The sequence below is a fragment of the Lissotriton vulgaris genome, chromosome 3_1 (assembly GCF_964263255.1).
Source record: "Lissotriton vulgaris chromosome 3_1, aLisVul1.2, whole genome shotgun sequence".
NCBI classification, from domain to species: domain Eukaryota; kingdom Metazoa; phylum Chordata; class Amphibia; order Caudata; family Salamandridae; genus Lissotriton; species Lissotriton vulgaris.
In genome coordinates this window covers 918,539,167-918,557,428 of record NC_141689.1, presented here as the reverse complement: position 1 = coordinate 918,557,428, position 18,262 = coordinate 918,539,167, and the positions used below count along the sequence as shown (strand labels likewise).

Sequence of the window (18,262 nt, the reverse complement as noted above, 5' to 3'; positions counted from 1 at the left end):
TAACTATACAATAACCTATTACTGTCAAGAGCCTCCTGATTGGGAGATCCAGTAAGAGCACATCAATACAATCTGCTAATACCAAAGTGTGCCTGCTCTAAAGAGCGCCATTCAAGACTGACTAGGAACTGGCAGTTTCATTAGTTTGTGTCAACAGTGACTTCCTTTTCATTAGATGGTTTTTTTAATCGTTAAAGTGCATCCTCCGAATGCACATTAAAACCACAGCAATCAAAAATATGTAAATACAGTACTTTTAAAATTAAAAAAACTTATACACACATTTAGACAATTGGTTAATAAACATTCAATATACATAATACAAAAGTTAATCAATTTACTACAAGAAATATTCCCAAGAATAACCATTTACTACAAGAAATAATCCCATGAATAACAAACAGGTAAAAAGAATTCATTAACTGTAGGGGGATTTAACAGTAAAAGTGCTTTTTCATCTGTTGCTGTAAAGTTCTTTGAAATTGCTGGATACGTTTTCCCTGTAAATAAATAATCGGACAGAAATGAGACTTAATTCAGATCTGTTTCACAGCTCAACTATATTGACAACTTGGATGACAAGATAACATCCTTCTTAATACACGCCTTTTCACTGAACTGAATCTGATTAAACCTAGATTTCATAAAGTCTTCATACATTAGGACATAAATAGGCCTTTACATAAATTGCATCTCACCACATTTCCGAAATTAGCTCAACTTTTAGTATTTTCATCTGTAAACCCTCTTGTATGTCCTGGTCAAAAGCTTCTGATTTTTGGCTTTTTTGACACTTTGAAGTACTACTATTTACGCAGGATAATACTTTGACACCGTTTAGGGCCATCTGTTGTAAATGGTAATTGTAAACTGTTCCAACTTGTAAATCAATGTATTTTCTGGACTGCTAAACAATTGAAGCAAAAATAAGAAATAACTTTGCAATAATATCCAGTTTATACCATTCAAACCAAACCCTAGACAAATTTCAATCTAACTAGAGGAGTTTACGCCAAGATATTGTTTCCACAAGACCGATTCATTATTGGCTATAGTTTTAAGAGGAAAGGGACCCGATCATCTCCTGTACATTGCAATAGGAATTACACTAGCAATATACATCTATAAAAGTGATTGAAAATGTTTCCCTGTGCGTTTGAAAAGACAATGACCACTGTTCCTTGGCCTCGCAGATGGCTGACACGTTCATGGGGGTTAAACCGGACTCAAATGGTATACGCGCACGCAGGATCTCATTTTTCAAACGATACCACATTGAAAGTAAAAGTCCCTACACCTTTAACCTGGTCCGACCACTGGCTAGTCCCTTTCAGGTTGACCAGCACTCTCAGGAATAATAGTTCCAGGCCTACGTGTGAGGAAAGGAGAATCAGAGGAAGGTATCTCCTGATTCTATGGGTCCAGTTCTTCATAGTGCCCCTCCTCCGCTCACGGGTGACCCCACAACGATGCATCTACTTTCAACTGCTGGGTCACCTCAGCCATTGCTAATGTTGCACCAACTAAGGCTATGAAATTAGCCAGGATTAGGCCCTCTGACCCTTGGTTCACTACAGAACTCCGCTTGGAGAAAAGCTTATGTAAGAAGCTAGAGCGTGCTTGGCGGAAAACCTACAATTCAGAGGCCACTTGTGCCTACAAAGCAGCGCCCAAAAAATTCCATGGGCTGAAACGCAATCCCTTCAGGAACTACATTGCCAATCAAATAATAGCTTCTGATAACTCTGGTAAAGAAGTCTTTAAGATTGTGCAGGGCTTCATTAAGCTGCAAGCCGTGAAGAGTACCATTGCTCCTTCAGCCACTCTGTGATAACTTCTTCTTCCAGGAGAAGGCTCAAGCTATTTACTCCTCTTTCCCCTTGATGGGGTCTCCTACCATGACTTTACCTTTTCCCGACCACTCCAACGTATGGTCTGAATTATTCCCATTCTGATCAGAAGCATCCCCCTTTAGAACTGAAGAATAATAAATCTGGCTCATCCTTGACCCTTGCCCAGCTAGATTTTTCAAGCTGTTGGCCTCTTGGCTCAACCCTCAATTAAACCCCATCTGGATTGCTAGCCTTCCATTTGGAAAAGGGCATACGTCATGCTGATCCTCAAAGAAGATGCGGATCCGGCAGAACTTAAGAACTGTAGGCCTATCTCGCACCTGCTAAAATCCTTGAGGAGGCAGTTATCTGACTTTCTGGAGGCTAATAGCCATCTCCATGACTCCCAATCTCGCTTTAGACCGTCTACAGCACAAACTGCTCTGCTGGAAGTGGCAGAAACTATACGTGAATCCTTAGACCAGGGTAGCTGTGCAATGCTTGTGCCACTGGACTGGTCCGCAGCTTTTGACACTGTATCGCACCGGGTTCTGCTGGAAAGACTGGGGCATCTGGGAGTGACTGGAATCACCCTAGCTTGGTTCCGCTCATTTCTCAATGCGCAAGTATTTCTCCGCCCCTATGTCTCCTCTTCTGGTCCTCATGTGTGGAGTCCCCCAGATGAACCCACCCCCCTCGCATCGTTAGTCGAGCAGTGTGGTGTGAGAGTGGACTCGTGCTGACAAAACTAATCTGGTGCTCTCTTTTAAGATCACGCAGGGGCAGCGTTTGACAGTTTTTAAGCACGGTTTGAACATTTCATTTTGGATGACAGACAGTTGCTTGAAATTAAATGCCGACAAAACTGAGGTATTTTTCAACCAACCTTCTCCTCCATAGTACAAACTCTAGTGGCAGACTGAGCTAAATCCTCCAGTTACTTCAGCTAGACATCTAGCTTTTAAATTTGATTCCAACCTCAGGTAAGATTGGCCATGTTTACTCATCGTGCTTCTGGAAACTGAAAGCCTTGCGGAGATTCCTTCACCTCCTGCCTATGGATTGCCTGAAAACGGTGGTCCATGCACTAGTTACTATGCTAACCTTGTACTTTGGTCTCCCAGCCTACTTGATTAGGAAACTGCAAACTATTCATACGCTGTGGATAGACTTATTCGGAACATGCCACTCTGTCATCAAATCTCCCCTCATTTGCGTAGACTCCATTAGCATCAGGTCAAAAGGAGAATAGACTTCAAGGCTCTGTCCTTTGCTTATAGAGCAACTAGAGATATTGGCCCAGGATACCTGAAGCAGAGACTCCAGAAATACCACCAGGGTTTTGAGATCAAATCGCCAGGAATTGCTCCAGATTCCTCGCTTCGTAACAGCTAGGATTAGTGGTCGAGCTTTCTCGGTGAGAACTGCTTCTCTTTGGAACTCTGTGCCTGACCACCTACAGAAGGCTGATGTTTAGGAAGGTTTTGAAAACCTGGCTGTTGGGCCTACCTTAGTCCGTTCCTCCCCCTCCTTTTTGCCTATCTGTTGAATCTGCTGGTAGTGCCAGGACACCTCCATTAGACGTAGCCGTGCTCTGTATAAATGGAATGGAATGAAGATCAAACCAGAGCTTTGCTTCTTAAGTATCAGATAAATAGGACACTAGCTTACGCAAAAAAGAATACTCTTGAATTTACATATGCCAGAGCTTTCGGGAGACTTCTTTGTCATTTATGCTTCACGTAGCTGAGCATTCAGATTCTTCCCAATCCCTCAGGCGTAACCTACCAGATTTCACAGATTGAAAACTTTTGAAGTTCGTAGATGGTTCTGGAAACAAAAAGCGTATTGAATGTCATTGAAACAAGGTATGTTTTGTGTGCACAAGCAATTTGTATTTTTACTATTCTAGTTTATGGCTAACCTGAGACTTTATCAAGTTAATGTTTTGATGTGCTGCAGGACTGTCTCCAGTATTCCATTTTCTTTTTTTTTTTTTCTTCCGTTATTAGGTCAAATGGTAACTGGTGGCAATAGGATGTCTGTATGGTATTGAATCCACTTTGTATTTCTTGCATTTTAAATGTTGTCTGGCTTTATTGCATTAATTGATCTAGGGCTTTGTTTTCATTAAACTAGAGCATACATTTTTGCAGAGGACGTTTTGGATCTCTTGTTTAAAGAGCAAGTTGCATTGACATGGATTTGGTATCCTGTATTAAGCATACTTCTGTTTCTTTTTTGGCTCTCTAGAAGTTTACTTGGGTCTGCCTTGCCTGTTACACAGCAAATGACTGAAATGAGCATTTCAAGAGATGAAAGTTTCACATCTGCAAAAGTGGAGTCTGAGCCAGGTATGCAATAACGATTTTAGGGGAAAATTTGTTTTTGCTTGTAATAATGGGGGAGCGAATGAGGGTTGAACATATCTGACATTTTTATGAAAATTGATGTTAAACTTCGTTATGAGACCATATTGTCTGAAGTGTTATGTGAAACTATTACACTAAGGTGCACAGTGAAATTTGAGCTGTAGAAAATTGTTCTCGTCATGTGATGGGGTCAGGTGAAACTGGATTCCCGATCCTAGTTGCCTTGGCACTAACTTGCCACCACGTTTGAGTGCCCCTATTACCTTTTTGACGCATGTTTAGGATTTGGTAGTAATTTGAGTTGCATAGTTGGTTGTGGCTTTTGTTAGGAGCTCCCATCTATAGTAAATGGATGATGCAAGTAGGAAACGTTAAAAAAAAATGCTGAGCAAAGCTATCTCCTGCAGTGTTAAATAAATCTGAAATAACTTGTCGAGCACAAATTGTTTATCTTGCTGATCATTCTGGGGAGGGGTGCTAAAGCTGACTTTAATATTACAGCTCCCCGAATCAAAAAGCTTATGGTTGTTGTAACTAGGTTGTATCTGTCTTCCACAAAGCTGTAATGACATAACATGAGCACAAGTTGCATCCGTCTGTAGCCAGTTAGGAACCATAAGTGGTAGTTCTGATCTTAAATTGTGAAGATTTGTGATTGCAATAGGATAGACCCATTTAAATTCTCCCATATCAAGGTCAGATGCCAGGTTAAGTGATTTTTATGTAGAGGTAGGCCTCAGTAGTTTGGTTTCTGTATCTGATTTTGACTCTGAAATAACTAGATTTTGCAGTAACATCAGATATTGAGTCAAGAGTGTTTAGATCTCCTATTGCGCACTCCTACTTTGTGGGGTTTTTACTGCACCTATGGGGTCCATTACAAGAGTCCAAGGGCTCACAACAGTATGAACTTGTCCCAGAAATAACCCTTATTGTGGCCTCAAACCTCCTATTCTGGTAGTTTTTATATTCTAGAATGTGTGTTTTGTGTACCAAGGAGTTCAGCTTAGGATTTCAAATGGTTTTAAATAAATTGCAATGATTAAGTGTTTTCTTTCGCATGTGCGAGCCTCGCACAATAGAGTAATCCAGTGTTCATTTGTATTCCCTTTAGTAGATTTACTCTGCAATAGTTAAAGCAGAAAGCGAAGATGTGACAAAGGCGTACAGCACCATAGTTTGGTGAATGCTCACTGCACACTACTATGGTGTTCTGGAGATCGCATTAAATTCTGGCAGGGCAGACTCACTTTATCCTTCTGATGTGAATACATTTAGTACCTTAACTGAATGAAAATCTTCATTTCGTTCTTGGTATGTATTAGCTATTTCCATTTAGAAAAAACATATATGGTTGTCATTTTGTCCTATATAGGATGGCAAGACACGGACTATCATATGTTCACATTTGAACTAGGCTAACGAAGTATCTTTGCCCCCGTGGTTTATATGCTGGTGTTTGTGCCCGAGTCCAGACGCTAGGCTTGATGAAAGTAACCACTCTGTTCAATTAAACTTTCTCCCACTGGATCAAGTGAATTACAGCAGTTGGCCAGCATTATGTTTAAAGTACTATGCATCATACGTATCTGTAAGCTTTTGCAACCTGCAAGGACGCTTTAGTGAAGCTGAAGGTACCTACATTAAACCACTCCGCGAGGAGGGTGCTTTCTTTATGTTCAGACACCTGTTTGTGGAGTAACATTCTTTTAGTACAATTTCTAGAGTGCATGGCTACCCGGAATGGCCTCCCAGCGCTAACCAGCTACAGGTACTACTCAAAGATTTGGTTAAGTCGAAAAGGACTGCTATTACCAATATCCTAAATTATGGTTCGGTTTCAGTTTTCCACTAGTGATGTGGGAAGCGCGTTTCAGAGCTGTTTGGGGGGGGGGGGGGGGAAGAGAGTCGAAGGGGAGCAGGAAGGCAAAGGAGCTTCCTTCACTGCTAGCTCTTTATCTGGGCTGTTGCAAACAGCTGCTGGTCGGAGTGCAGCATTGTTGATGTATTATAGGGTGCAAGAAGACTGATTTAGCGTTGGACCCTTTTTGTACATTGTTCGATGATCTACTCCCAGTGCTTTAAAATAATCTTTTAAGCTCTGGCAGCTGATGCAGGCTTGCCAGGGCCATAGTTGCAGATAGGTGTTTGGGCACTTTCATCAGTATGTCTTTTTATGACAGCCTTGGGTCTTACTGGTGTAGGGAGCAACCATAGCAGTTGTGAAATGGCTAATCCTTGAACCACTATTCTGCACAGTGGTTCAGGTAGACATTTCAGAAGCTTTCTCAGTGTTCTGAGCAGGCCAAAGCAGGTTGCCAGGTCGCTTTTTTGTTTTTTGCTTGAGATACTATTGAGAGCTTCGAGGCCAAACCGTAGTGTTTTAACCTCAGATTTGGGGTTAGTTAACTGCCAAGAAAGTTTGGCCAGTTCATCTCCATCCACCTCGTGGAGTTATGTCCTGTCCATCACCTTTTTCCTGCTCGCAGCCATCCAGTCAATGGTTTTAGTTGGATAGCAAGTTTGTCAGTTTGTGAAAGTGAGATGATCTGTGTATCATTTGCTTAGGATATTGAAGAGAAGCCTTGACTCTTTCTGACCTCCTGGGACGTGAAGTACAGGTTAAGGAGAAGTCCTGAGGCAACGTGAATTTTAGGAATTTAATTTCTGATTGTACTACTCCTTCACCTATTCGGAATGTTTTATTTTGGAGGAAGGAGTTAAGCAATTTTAGTAGTGCTCTGTATATACCTGAATCTTTCAGCATCTTGACTAACCCCGGATGTGACTGTCAAAAGCTGCGCTCCAATCCAGGTGGATCAAGGCCGCTGGCCCGCATTTGTGTCCAGATTTGCTATTTTCTAGTTTTGTCCTACTGCTCACTAGATGGAGCAGTTCCTTGAGTTTGCTGCACTATAAATCTTTAGAGCAAAGTAATTTATTCTTGGCCCTCTAATAGCTTAATGTGTTTTTTATTTTTGTACAGCTTTCTTTTAGATGTTTGTCAATAACCCAATACCTTTTCTTCCGTGTCATTTTTCCTCTTTTAAAAAAAAATCCTTATTTTTTATTGTTTCGGTCTTTGTTATAAGTTTTGTCGCAAACCAAGGAGCCTTATCTCTTAGGTGTTTACCTCTGCCTCCGAGGTACCAAAATATTTAGGGCATTTAACATCTATATCGCAAAGCTATTATAGGTTCTTGAAAGATCTGACCTTGTCAGGGTTGGAGTTGGTTAACATTTTCTGCCATGCTTGCACGTCCAGCTTTGCCCAGTTACATGCAAGTCTGGATTGGTGAGGTGACTTTGATTTTTGTATTGCATAGTTGGAAGGGTATTTATTTTGTAATCTGACAATATCATCTCATCCATTATAATTGAAAAAATTATATCTGGTAGGTGGCCTTGTTTATGACCTTTTTTCAATTAGATCCTGATCACTGAGTAATGTTTTTTTCTAATGGAAACTTTTTTTTAAAAAAAAATATTTCTCCCCTCCCTGGAAAAAAAAATAGGACCATGAGCTATTAACCTAGATTCCTTGTGCTAGGTTTTATGGCCAGCTGGGAGGGGGGGGGGGGGAGTGAAATATAGATTTTATATGCTGAAAATGCTACGCTCTTTGCTCTGTAGGAATTTGCTGCTGTTCAGGTTGGTTTTTGTGTAGATACATTTTGAATGATGTGCCTCTCCACTCATGTTTGGTTACTGCGGTGCTTGTTTTTTTTGGTTACCGTATGGTGCCTAGTAACGTTGTACACACTTTGCTTGGTCTCAGTTATGTTGGGGACAAAAACAAAATGAAACCTTTGTCATAAGCCACTATACGAAAATTCAACGATGCATGTAGAATACCTATTCAGTTTAACTAGCCAGACTCTTGTAGTTCTTAGTTTTGAGATGAAAAGTGATTGTTTTGAGTATCTTCATTTTCTCATTCCCGTTTATGATCTGTGATAATTGTACTTTGAAGTTGAGATTGTTTCCCCGTACCTCGTAATGATTGGTTTTAGTTAATGTAAGGGAGAGGGGTTTGAGCACCTATCAATTCGTAGAATGAATCTTGTTTTTGGTTTTTCTGATACGGCTTTCTTTATTGACATTTAGGGGATGGGTTGGAGTTGACCTATTTATGGTTAAACTTCTGTCTGTACAAGTAATCGCAAGATGGAAATTGTTTACCTTTAAAGATTTGTAAAGCTTTTTTATTTTGCTCAAATATTCTAGTCCTTTTTTTTTTTTTTTTGCATGAATCTGATTTTTTTTTTCTCTTTACATTTTTAGTTGTAACGCAACCAAGTCCATCAGTATCCCAACCGTACATTACGCAGAGTGAAGAAAAGTCTCCAGAGTTGCCTAAACCAAAGAAAAACAGATGTTTTATGTGTAGAAAGAAGATCGGCCTTACAGGTAGTTTAACTGTTTGATGCATCTGTTAGTACTTTGCGATGGGTAAGTGGGAGGGACTGTCATAATCCTACATCGGCCACAGTATTTCTCCTATCTTCTTATCCTCACTGGCTCTTCGATGAGACTTTGGTTGTAAGAAGTCAACATACCGTTGCTCCTAGTCTCTTCCCCCCCCCTCCTTAATCACAGGGCTGTACATCTTTCGCCTGTGATTTTGTTCAACAGCTTGGCAAGAGTTTTTGCTCCGTTGTCACGTGAGTGTTTTGGGAATGCCAGTACTTGTAGTAGGAACATTCCTATAAACTGTCAGGTTCAGGCTTCGACTCCAAACATAACTTGCAAAACTGCTATTATGGAGTTATGAGAGAAGAAAACATTCCTTTTGGCAATAGTGTACAGCACCCGGCTTTTTCCTAATGCTGTGCAGCATGGTCCAAAAATAACCTGAAAATGAGGTGGCACGGGCACTGCTTGAAGTCTTCATTCCACTGACATGCATGCACATGCAATGCTTGAGTGCATGCATCAGAATGCCCACGGATTGACACGTGCAATTTGCTTATTAAAAAAATTATATATATATATATATATATATATATATATATATATATATATATATATGTGTGTTGGTGGGTGCCCTACGTATGGTTTTTTTTTTTTCCGCATAAGGGGACATTTAAAGACTTCAGGTGTTTGTAACAGAGGATCAAATGAAGCGAGCGGGCAAAGCATGACAGAAGAGCAACAGTGGTGGGGGTCAAAGGGGGTTAGAGGGCAAGCGCACATTGAGAAAATTGACTGCAACAGCAGGTAAGCAGCATGGCAAGGGCAGAGAACAACATGGAGTGCAATTTGGAGGGGATGCGTGGCTGGGTCCTATTTGGACATGAGTATCGCGGCATGGGTAGGACCGCAAAGGGCATCTGGCAGGAACACACAGGAAGGACTAGTAGAAAACGCATGCTTTCTTATGGAGTGCTTAATCAAAATAAACTCTATAACTGATCAGTGGATGGTTGGAAGCCATCCAGTCTGAGATGGTAAAGGGAGTATGCGCCACAGGAATGACAGACAAAAGATCGACAACCTGGCACATATTTGCAATATTTATCGATTTCTTTGTTTTATTGTCCCATGCTGCACTTGCACTGTGGGCTGATCCCCTTTCCTTAGACTAGCAATGTCTAAAAGGGTCGAGGCTGCCATTGAAGTGAGATCCTAGTATGGGACACACTTACAAAAAAAAAGCATTTGTTTGAGAACTTGACAAATGCTTTTTTTCTGTAAAAGCGCCCCATACTGCGCTATCCCTTTAATGGTGGCTATGCCCCTTTCTGTGGAGTCCCCTCATCTATGGAAAGGGGCGTAGCTGACAGATTAAGTGCTGCATGGGTGTTTATACGAACTAGCATTTGTAATGCAGTAGGTGTCGTATTTACAAAACTCTTGTAAATGCGAGACCTATTGCATTGGAAATGCTTGTTTTTTTTGGCTAGGTCAACAGCATGATATAGCTATTCTAGTTCTCATTTTGTTCATTCTTAGCACCTTTCTTCTAACATTACACTGTCATTCCCCTTAATTGAACTCGGCATACATGGGAGGGTAATGGTCATCATCCCTGCCTCAATCCTCCTATGCTTATTACAAATCTAAAAGCTTGGAACGTGACGACCGGGTTATTTACAGCTCAAAGCATCTGCTAATTTACAGCAGTGGCTGTAAAAAGTGGTGTTCCTAGGCACAACTGGGATTGCTGCTGTGATCCAGTTGTGCCAAGACTAAATTCAAGCTTTTGTTATTTTGCATGAATAACACTCCTCGCTCTTAATTTCTTTATTCATAGTGGCTTTTTTTGCAGTGTTGCAAAATCTCTAATAAAAAAAATTAAATACATTCATAGGATGTCTGACAACTTATTTGTTTTATTCCCCAATAGGATTTGACTGCCGTTGTGGTAACTTATTTTGTGGACTTCACCGTTACTCTGACAAACATAACTGCCCCTATGACTACAAGGCAGAAGCTGCAGCAAAAATCAGAAAAGAAAATCCAGTTGTTGTGGCAGAAAAGATTCAAAGAATATAAAGTTGCTACTTATGAAGAGACTCTGTTTTATTTTAATAGTTCTTAGGATGACATTAAAGAGCAGATGCATGGCCATTTTCCTTTTGATGTTCACTTTTGTTTTTCTTTAGTCAATTTTTAGGATGTATGTATGTTACAGGCGGATTTGAAGAGATGCAGCCCAGTTCTTAATATTCCCTCAGCCCCATGCATTGCCTGCAGAATAAATGGATTGTTGGGTAACTACCAATTTTCATTATTTGCGTGCCAAAAGAAATGTGTGCAACAGTTACCTGTAACTTGGTTCATGTGCCTGTAATCAAAATTGATACACTGCAAACTTTAGTTTGTCATCGTACATGGCATTGGAAGCAGAATGCAGTGTTCTACCAGAGTGCCGCAGGACAGCCATTGTGTAATGGTTCTATGAATTTCCTACTGACTCAAAGCTGCATAATCTTTACCAACTTAAATTAAGTTGGTGAGCAACTGTTGAAGCTTGCCATTTGGCTTCCCACTGCACATACTGTTTGTCTCGCTAGTACAATTCCTCCGTAGTCTAAAGGCTAGGACATTGATAGCGCTTCAGCTGTTGAATTAAGTTGGCCTGTGATGTGCATTGACAAACTAATCGCAAACTGCTATTAAATTTCACCTTTTGTTTGTGTGCAGGTGACATATTTTCTTTATTTTTAAACTGTGAAACAATTGGTATACCAAGGCTGCGGTTAAGTGGTTCTTTAAGGATGCGTAATCATTTTAACTGTTCTTGGGTGTAGGACTGTAGTGTTCTTGGGTGTATTGCATGGGCTGCATCTTGTACAAAACTCTAGAAAAGGCAGTATACTTCACTGATGCTTGTCTGGTATCACTTCTGTGTTCTAATGGAAGGTTTTCTTGTGATGTATGAAAGTTTGTGGGTTTTTATATATAAACATGTACAACTTTAGAGTAGTATTGTGGTAATGCCTGTTCTAATTTGTAAATAGTTATGTACAAAAGTCTTTACTTTATGATTTTACTCCAGTGTTCAGTCCTAGTTTTACTTAAAGGCATCAAGCTTTTTTGCTTTAAAACTTATGTACTTAAGTTCTCAGTTCTTAGATATGCAAACATGTACAGATAGTTAATATTTATGTATTGCACATAATCATGCTGTTCAGCATTTACCCTATATTGTATTATGTAAATAAAATTATGTACAGATGGATTTGTTTATTGAATGGTCTACTTTTTTTTATTTGATGCAGTTTTGTTGCCTGACTCATTTGATTTTATGTAACCTCCTTTTTTCCTAGCACGTGCCTTTAGTCCATAAACCCTTTATTAATTACCTTGATTTGCAAAATGGAATTCTCTACATGAACAGAACATTGTGGGTTGCTGCCTCTTCTGCTTTGACAGATACTCAGTGATGCCTCCATTTCCTCTACAGTAGACTGGTAGTACTGCGAAAGTCTGTCTTGTCACTTACATTGTTTAATTTGCTATAGGTGTTTAATCTAATCCTTTTGCCATACTACAGAAAATACAAGGGGTTTCGGGTTTGCATTTAAAGTAAGTTCTCAAAGTGGACTTAGGGGTTTGGCTTGGGGGAGACCTTGTCATGCTTGCATACCCAAGCTTGTTCCACAGCAAGTTGCTTCTGCTGTGGTTCTTATAATACTTCAGTTGTATAAGCAAGCTGAAATTGCTCCTAGGTGAAGTTGTAAGGTTTGATTCCACAAATGTTCATGTACTAAGCAACAAATCTGCTTGGTACATGCTGCGTGATCTTGACTAACATCCAGCAATAACTTTTCTGGGTGGCTGGTCTGGAGGACAGGAAGCACACACCCACTTAGCCCCCTCTTACATAAAAATGCATGTTTGCTGTAATTTCTTTGCCCTTACACAACTGTACCTTGGATTTGCACCGAGGTATTGTCATCTGCTGTAAAATAGGACTATTAACCCCTTCCATGCTAATGACAAGGTCCACTCGTCATGGGCTTTACCTGCCCTGTGCTTATGACGAGTTGACCTTGTCACGATCCTATACGCTTCAAGGATCTTCAGCACCCAGGGGGAAAACGCCTAGCAGCCAAGGTGTTAATTGAGCGGAGTATGTAACCCACCAAGTATTCCCTACAATCCTTGTTAGGGTGAACCTCTAAAGCCAGTTAACCCCTTCACTGCGGTGGCTATTCTGCCGCAGTGCTAAGGGGGCGGGGCGGAAATGCGGCGGGCGCACGCTGGTGACAGAACCGCTCCGTCACCAGCGTCGGTTGCGCTGTGCTTATGACGGAGCGGTTCCGTCATGGCCCCGCCCGCTTAATAGACCGCTCAGCGCAAGCGCGGAATTTGCGCCGTGCAGGAGCGTCGGGCGGGCCATGACGGAACCGCTCCGTCATCAGCACAGCGCCACTGCAGCTGATTACTAAGCGGTTCCGTCATCAGCAGGGGAGGGGTTAATTAACCTGAGTTCAATCCCTGGTAGCTGTGCAGTGCTGACTGGCTTAACTTGTCGGAACGAAATACACACTGATATAGTATTTCTTATTGCATTACTTAGAGAATCCGTCCCTGCGCGGGTACCAGGATAATGGTATCTATACCAGTATAAACTAAGCACACTGGCCAAAGAGGAAATAAAGTTTTAGTCATATATTTCCACCATATCTGAATCATGTTAAATCATTAATTTTGCTGTCCAACAAAAACACATACAACATATAACCACATAAAAGTTGTGCAAAATTGTTGTACATTTAAAAACAACATACATTGATGTCAAATCAAACGGTTCTTTGACAAAGCCAACTATAATTTCAATAAACCAATAGGTACATCAATTAATTCTTGGGTCCTATGGGTATTTGTATAGTTGATTTATGGAAAGAAGGAATGCGTCGACGTTTCGACCCTGGGGGGGGCAATGCACTGGTTGTGCGCATCAATGGTGGGTCTTCATCGGGACTGAACAATGGTGGGACAGCCTTAAATGAACCTCTGCTCCTTTTGGAAACCTGGTCCTGTATGATGAGGGTTGCTGGTCAGCCGACTCGGTCAACACGATAGTCCTTCAACCTCTATGGTGGTTTAATCTACCAGCTGGTGAAGATGGAAAGGTTATGGTTTCCTCGATTGAGAAACACTTGTGCCAGCATCTGTCTCCTTCTTTGCAGGTCACGCGAATAGCGGATCACCAAAATATAGAAGGTATTGCACATGGCACTTTAACCACTAGATTTTAAAGAAGTATTTGGTTTTGAAATATTTATGGACGATATTGAACCCCCGCAGGCAAAAGCTTTGTACATTCAATTTAGACTTGGGACTTTACCTTTGAATCATAGAAGTATCACGTGGGTGAATGCAGTTGTAACACCTCTGTGCCCTACATGTCACACCAGTTCTGAGACCATTGATTTTCTTTTTTTTTTTTTTATTGCCCCACCCATGCTGATCATAGGAAAACCTGGATAATCCCAGTTTGCCGCCTACTGTCGTTTAGATTTTAAAGCCCTACGTATTTTTAGATTGGATACTACACAGTGGCTCGTATTTGCAATATCAAGATTTCTTGTGTATGATTGGTGGAGAAGGTCCAGACTGTATAAAAGTGCATCTGTAAATACGACTGGCTAATAACGACTATTGTATGTTCTGGTGATGAGATTATGTATTCCCTTTAGTGCTGCTATAGTCCGCCTGTCCTAAGACATTTAGGAAATACTGTTTTTTAATCTTTTATCGTTTTATATTTGAAATGCTTTCATTACTGTAAATGATAATATTTTTGATCAAATAAAGAATATACATACATTTGTATAGAAGTATGTATAAATATATATGCATATATCCATCCACATATTTTATTTTGATATATATATATATATATATATATATATATATATTACACACATCCCTCCTTCACACTGGAAAAAGGTGCACCGACTCTGGCTGCATTGCTTTCAAAAACAGTTTATTCATGGAAAATAAACAGAGGCAGCCGGCTCACAGTCCCAACGTTTCTGCTCCGTAGAGCCTTTATCACGGCAGGAAGTCTTTGCATTTTGAATTGCCCACGTGCTTCCTTTTAAAGTGCAGGCTGTATTCTTTTGCAAATTGCGCAGGTGAAACAGTAGTTCATTTTGAAACTAACGTGAACAGCGCGATTTAAGTCCACGTTGTTCAATATTCTAGCGCTGAAAAAATTCTTCTTAATTTCATGGTTTCCCTTGCACATTAAAATAAGTCGTGTGCCCTTACAGCTTGTTTGTTTAATTTTTTTTCCAGGTAACTTTCGTACAATTGTATAGCACGGGGCGATTAAGTAATTTGCCCAGATTCGCACGGTGTTAAGCAAACGTTGAAGCTCAAACACTGATCCCCACATCACGATGCACTTCGACCATTGAATATAACACTAGAAAAATGAGTCTGGCACAGTTTGTTTGCGATTCGGAATTGTTTAGAATTAGTTCTTAGGAGTTTAAAAACATGTTCATCATAAAAATTAAATTTAGTGAAGCCGACCACAGTCTGACCTCTTACTTTGCTCAACCAACCACACAGCAGCACGTTTCTGGTTATTGTGTACAGCATATTTATTTTGCTTAACCAAACTCCCATTCAAGCTCGCACTCATATAAATGCAATTCATTTTTTCCATTTACAAATGTTAACACTTTTGCATTGTACATTAATCATTTACTTTTTTTTTTTTACAAAACAATATAAAAAAACAATGTCATTTGCAAGACCATTTACTCAACACAATGTCACTGCGAGACCTACTGCATTGTAAATGCTTGTTCTGTAGTTGGGGATCTCTGTGTATAGTCAATCTAGTGAATAGTCCCGCCCATGTGCGTGGACCCCGGAGCAATCAAAAATAATCTCTTACAGTGTCAAAAAATGCAGAAATGCATAGACACTTAAGAGAAAATTTTAAGACATATAATGCAGCCCCCAACAGGCTACACTGTCCAGTACTTCAGCTAGAAGTTCCACCAAAAAATCCACAAAACAGCAAAGCCTGTCCAGATTTTCATTTTCTTCAGTACAAACCCCTCTGCGAGATAGAGAGGAAGACCTGGACAGACAAGCCCCATAGGCTGCCATTATTTGTCTCAGAATAGGGTACTGTGCCTTTAAGAGAACTTTCCAGAACTTCACAGTATCTCAGAATGCCTTGCAGGTCTCTCTTACTTTCAGTTCTTTTTTCCGGCTCCTGCAAGCAGGACCCTGGAGCATTGAGCTCTCCCTTTTCAAGGGTTTTGTTGGTGTTTTTGCACTAAAATCGTTTTTTGTGTACTTTATTTGTACCTTAAAGCTTTCTTCTTGGCTTGTGGCACCCCTTGGTCGAAATAATGCCCGCATTATTTGATAAATGCCCGGAGTGCTCCAGGAAGAAGGCCAAGACAGATCCCCATGAGGTCTGTATTCTCTGCCTTCCCTCTTCCCACATCCCTGAAGAGTGTGAGATCTGCCAGGGTTTCTCTGGCAGGACCCTGAAAGACAGAAAGAAAATCAGGCTTCAGGGTCTAGAAGAGAGGAGACAGAAGACGCAAGGTGGGTCTGGAGGGGCTTCTTCTGCCCATGCTGAGGCCCCTGGGGGGCTCCCCGGGGGCAGGAAGCCCAGCACACGTCCCCATTCTCCGTCTGGGTCGGTGGCACCCTCCAAGACGTCGAGAGAAGTCCAAGGCCAGCGCCCCTTCTCCCCAGGGCTCTGGGTCGAACACGTCGACCGTCGAGGGACCTACATAGGCTGCCGTCGGACGTGGAGACGGTGTCGTCGTCTCTGTCGTCGACGTCGACAGGAACGGCGTCGACAGGAACGGCGTCGACAGGACCGACGTCAACAGGATCGGCGTCGACGCACGCCGCCGAGGCAATACCGTCGATCGCCTTCCAGAAAGGCTTCATCGTCGTCGAGGGGATCCTCGTCGTCGAGCCCGCCGTCGACGCAGAAGCACTCGCCGGCGAGACGGAGGCGTGCCCCGTCGAGGCGAAGGAGATCGTCGTCAAGGCCGACGTCGAGACGCCACAGGACGACGTCGAGGCGGTCGCCGTCGAGACGCAAGCGGTCGCCGTCAAGGCACAGGAGATCGTCGTCGAGATGGTCCGGGTCAACGTCGAGACACGCGAGTCGCTCGACGCCGAAGAGGAAGAGACGGTCGACGCCGAAGGGCCGTTCGACGTCGAGGGACCGGCGGTCGACTCCTGAACACCGGTCAAAGGTGCCGGATGCCCGTACTAAGCGCCCTGAGGCTGTGGGGGGCTCCCCTCAGCCCAGGAAGGATGGTGGGTCACCGGGATCGGTGCACTCGGAGGTTTATACTCCACAGAAGTCCATAACACCTCCTCCGTTGCCTAGAGGGCCGCGTCCGAGGATGACTACACCTCCTCCGTTGCCTCCTCTACCTGAGAAGCCTCCACCGGTTCCACCAAGGTTGGCCTCGTTGCCTCACCTTCTGACCCCTACCAAGAAGACTCCTAAGTCTAAAGAACCGCGTAAGCCCAAGTCGGCCACCCCGGACAGGCCGGTGGACCGGCCGAAGCCCAGGAGGTCGATGTCTCGCTCCAGACCGAGAGAACGATCGAGGAGCAGGCGCAGGTCCTCCACTCGTTCCAGACGGCGCCATAGGAGGCATAGATCCAGGACGGATACATCTTCCAGGACTCGCTCCTATTCCCCTACTCTGTCCGATTCCCCGGACACTAGGGTGTCCCCTATCGATGACATCGGTACATTCCAGGATGTTCTCCTGAGGGGGGCCGCGAAGTTGGTGACGGCTCCTACACCTACGACGTCCGTGATATTCGAGACTTTACACAAAAAGAGTGTCTCGCCCTCTGTTGCCCTTGGTCCCGGGACTGGTTGAACCGGCACAAGAATTATTTCTTACGCCTGCGGTGGTTAGAGCCGCCCCTTCTAGGCTTTTGAAGAAATACAGGGCACCGGACTCTGACCCTGCCTTCCTGAGGGTGGACCCAGTCCCCGACTCAGTGATCGTTACGGCAGCCAGAAAACAACACTCTACCTCCCCATCCTCCACCGTTCCCCCGGACAAGGAGAGCCGCTGGATTGATTCGGCGGGAAGGAAAGCATGCGGGACCTCTTCCACCACAATGAAGGCCTCCAGCGACTCGGCGTTACTGGGACGATATGACCGGGCGCTTTGGGATTCCATGGAACAGTTCGCGGACCTTGTGCCGCGCGACAGGAAGGAGGACTTCATGGAAATCGTCAAGGAAGGGATGCTGGTTTCGAACCAGGCCATCAGTGCCGCAGCGGATATTTCCTTGTTGGCGGTGAATGGCTACTGCCATGGTATCAACCAGCGCCGCCATGCATGGCTCAGGCTCACGTCTCTCAAGCCCGAGGCGCAACAGCGTGTGGCCAACTTGCCGTTTTCCGGGGACACGCTCTTCGGAAAACACGCAGATGACGAGATGGCCCGGATGAAGGCCGAGGCAGAAACCCTGACGGCAGTGGGCTTGGAAAAGCCCAAGGACAAGAAACCATACCACCAGTTCCAATGGCGGTTCGGTGCGCAAGGGAAAGGTAGAGGACAGTCTTCGGGACAGCAG

The 18,262-nt window shown here is 42.9% G+C and overlaps 1 protein-coding gene across 1 annotated transcript in view; it reads left to right on the top strand.

Moving 5' to 3' along the window:
• The window catches only part of ZFAND5 (zinc finger AN1-type containing 5), a 31,471-nt gene extending 19,580 nt beyond the window's left edge, over positions 1–11,891 (top strand). The window contains exons 4-6 of the mRNA XM_086961263.1: positions 4,086–4,186; positions 8,489–8,614; positions 10,554–11,891. Coding sequence (XP_086817389.1) covers positions 4,086–4,186; positions 8,489–8,614; positions 10,554–10,702 — 376 coding nt within the window. The 3' untranslated portion in view covers positions 10,703–11,891. The remainder of the gene's footprint in view (positions 1–4,085; positions 4,187–8,488; positions 8,615–10,553) is intronic.
• Positions 11,892–18,262: the final 6,371 nt, after the last annotated feature.